At 32.9% G+C, this 3,800-nt stretch overlaps 1 protein-coding gene across 1 annotated transcript in view; it reads right to left on the bottom strand.

Annotated features, from left to right (window-relative positions):
* The window catches only part of LOC123014770 (cysteine sulfinic acid decarboxylase), a 6,366-nt gene extending 3,593 nt beyond the window's left edge, over positions 1-2,773 (bottom strand). Inside the window, exon 1 of the mRNA XM_044414036.1 lies at positions 1,667-2,773. Within this exon, the coding sequence (XP_044269971.1) occupies positions 1,667-2,374 (708 nt within the window). The 5' untranslated portion in view covers positions 2,375-2,773. The remainder of the gene's footprint in view (positions 1-1,666) is intronic.
* Positions 2,774-3,800: the final 1,027 nt, after the last annotated feature.

Genomic DNA, 3,800 nt, shown 5'->3' with positions numbered 1-3,800 from the left:
TTTTTCGAATTAGGTAAAAAAAATTAATTAAATTAGGTAAAAAATTACAAAATTTTTGCCGTTTTCAATCGCTTTTACGTTTTTCAGCCAGAAACGCACTTATTTCGTCGAAAATAATCCGAAAAATTACCATACAAACTGAGCTAAAAACTTTTTTTTCGCGAAAATTCACTAAATTAGTCCGAAAATGACTCTTTTTTGCTATTATTTTGCAAAATTTCCTCAAAAATAACCCAAAAAACACCGAATTTACCCCAAAAAAAGTGTTACTTTTGTTATTTATTAACCTATTATTTTTTTAACAAAGTTATTAACCAAAAAATTCTTAAATAGGACACCCTATAGGTATTTACCTCCGCGATTTCAATAACTGATTAAAAAAAAATAAAAAAGCCAAGAAAATGAAAATTTTGAAAGTTTCATTAAATGAAAAACTTCGTAACAATAAAACATTACTTTTAAAATTAAGTTTTCTTTTATGTAACTTATTATGTATACAGGGTTATTCATAAATATGACGCAATATTTGAACCTCAAAAATGACTGATAAAATGATGTTAATTTAAATAATGACTCGTATCCTATCTCTACTAATAAGAATTTTACGGGTATGGAAATTTGTTTTTTTTTTTTTTTGTAATAACTTCGGAACAATTTGACCAAATATTATAAAATATTTTCTGCGTTTTCTCGTTTTTTTTTTTGGCCTCCTAACACTATTTTTTTTTGGTCAAAACAATTTTGAATGAAATGGACCGTTTTAAAGATATTTCAATTTAAAGTGAGAACTACACAACACTGAAAGCAAAAAGTATGAATTTTAAATGAGTGATATCCACGGCAACAAACAACCATGGTCACAGACTTTGCTGTCAAACATCTGTCAACTTGAAATTTAAGTTTTATTTAAGACTAAAATTGCACAATTTAATTAAAGATTCCAATATTTTTATTCGTATTTTTAGAATCATTACTTAGTTTTTTTTTAAATGTAAGTGTTGTTTTTGTAAAAAGTTGACAAATAACGATAAAAACCCTTAATTATCCCACTTTACTGATAACACATCATAAACAGTATACTAAACTGGGCAAAAAAAAAACAATAAATTAGGTTAAAAATTACATTATTTAATTTCCCTTTTTCGAATTAGGTAAAAAAAAATAACTAAATTAGGCAAAAAATTACATAGTTTTTGCCTTTTTCAGCTAGAAACGCACTTATTTCGTCAAAAATAATCCGAAAAATCACCGAACAAGTCCGGAAATTTTCGAGCTAAAAACTTTTTTTGCAAAAATTTTCTTAAATTGGCCCGAAAATCACTAAATTAGTCCGAAAATGACTTGCAATTATTTTCTCAAAAATAAGCCAATAAAACGCCAAATTTAACCAAAAAAAGGTGTCATTTTTGTTATTTATTAATCTATTATTTTTTTAACAAAGTTAACCGAAAAACTCTTAAATAAGACACCTTAACCTCCGCGACTTCAATAACTGTTTAAAAAAAATAATAAAAAAGCAAAGAAAATGAAAATTTTGAAAGATATTTCTCAAAATGTAAGTGTTGTTTTTGTAAAAAGTTGATAATAACCCCTAATTGTCCCACTTTACTGATAACAAACCATAAACAGTGATAAAGTAAAAAAGTGATAAAAATGCAAAACTCACCTTAATATCGGGCATAAACCTGTATCTGGCACAACTGATGGCATACCCATTGGCAATGGACCCTCCTGGGCAAAAAATCCCATCCCCCTTTCCCCCTTCAAACCCCACAATGGCCCTCATCTCCCTCAAAACCACCTCCTCCATAAGAACAAAAACCGGTGACACCTCATACGTGTAAACACTGGGATTGAGGGCATCCGTGGCCCATTGTGCCACCAAACCATACGGATCCACAGCCGAAAACAACTGATTTACAAAATACGGATGCCCGGTTTTAACCGAATACGTTATAACCCTCTTCAACACCTCCAGCAACTCCTCGTGCGTGGAGGGCGCACTCCCCACCCCGAAATCCATCAACCTCCTCAACTCCTCCGGCTCCCTCCATTGCAACACGCGATTCTTGCGACTCGTCCCCTCGAACACCGCCTCCTTGAGGAGGACCTCCACGGATTTGCGCAAGAACTCCTCGTGGCGGTCCTTGTTGGGGAGGCTCTCGAACGAGACCGGTTTGGGGGGTGTGGGGTACATGGACAGGGGCTTGGAGCACTGGGGGTAGGTTTCCTCGTCGGAGGAGAGGACGGCGTCGCTGAAAGTGGCGGGCTCTTCCATGAGGTCTTGCACCAAGTCTTGTTCACCTGTCGCCGGCATGATGGGGTGATCCTCGTGGGGGCACGACTGATTCACAAGTGACGAGGAATGGGACATCGACGAGGTTTTAAAGGTGAGGTCACGTGGAGGCCTTGTTGCGGACTTTCCCTCGCGGCGATGGAATTGCGACGTCTGACATTGATGGACACGGGTTTTTCGCACTTGTTTCCTCTAATGTTTTTCCCGAGAGGGGAAGTACACTAACCCGAGGCTCAGTGTTACAAACTTGCAAAAATTTTGCATTTCAAAAATCGCACGAATTAAATATCGCACTTTTTCTATTTCCACAAAGTGCTAATTTCGGTTTATTTTTGAAATAAATGTTATGAAAACTTTTATTTTATTATTTTAAACAATTTTTGAGTTCATCAGCCAGAAACGCACTTATTTCGTCAAAAATAAGCCGAAAAGTCACCAAATTTATTCTTTTTCACTTTTCCTCTCAGCACGTTGGAATCAGCTTCTTAATCTATTATTTTTTATATTAATGACTCTTTTATAAAAAAAAATCAAATAAAATGAACAGTTTTTCAAGAAAACAACAAATAAAGTTATTATTTTTCGGACGTTTTTAGCCAAAAAAGCAATTATTTTTAACGAAAAAAAATACATATTTTTTGCTTTTTCGAAGCATTTTGGTACATTTTTCGGCCAGAAACGCAATTATTTCGTCAAAAATGCGCCAAACAAGACCGAAAATGGTGTTTGAATACATTTTCGAGCTAAAAACTCAATTTTTTTTTCAGAAAATGACAATTTTTGACAAAATTTCTCATTATATATTCGTTAATCGGCCAATTGAAAAACAACAACAAAATTTTGCATTTTCAAATGTTTTTGTTCGTTTATCATTCTGAAATGCACTTATTTCGTCAAAAATAAGCTAAAAAATACCCAAACTAGCCCAAAAATGGTGTTTAAGTAAGTTTTTACGCTAAAAACTCAGATAGGATACCCTGTATTTGCCTCCGAGATTTCATTATCTGATTTAAAAAAAAAAAAAAAAACAATTAAAAAAAAAACTTTTTTTTGTGCGTTTAAATACATTTTATTACGAGTAGAACTAAAAACTTTTTTTTTGTGGAAATGCCACAATTTTTGCAAAAATTTCTCGTTTATTCGTTTGAAAAAATACCTAAACTTGGCCAAAAATGGTGTCCTTGTAGCCTTTTCCAATGTTTAAATAAGTTTTTACGTTAAAAATTTAGTTTTTTTGCGATATTTCTTAAACCGGACTGAAAAATCACCAATTTTCCTCGAAAATAACGCTATTTTTGGCTTATTTTTTTGCAATTATTCTCTTAACGGGGCCCAAAAATCATTAAAATAACCCGAAAATGATACCATTTTTGCCAAAAACTCCTGTTTTTGGCTTTTTTTTAAGGCGCTTTTGTTTGTTTTTCGTCCAAAAATGTAATTTTTGCAAAGTTTTCGCAAAAATAAATCGAAAAATCACCAAATGTAGCCAAAAATGGTGTTATTG

This window comes from Tribolium madens, unplaced genomic scaffold (genome assembly GCF_015345945.1).
Source record: "Tribolium madens isolate multiple individuals breed KSU strain unplaced genomic scaffold, Tmad_KSU_1.1 Scaffold_97;HRSCAF=244;Tcas5.2_LG3a, whole genome shotgun sequence".
In the NCBI taxonomy this organism is placed as follows: Eukaryota; Metazoa; Arthropoda; class Insecta; order Coleoptera; family Tenebrionidae; genus Tribolium; species Tribolium madens.
This window is presented reverse-complemented; position numbering and strand designations above follow the sequence as displayed.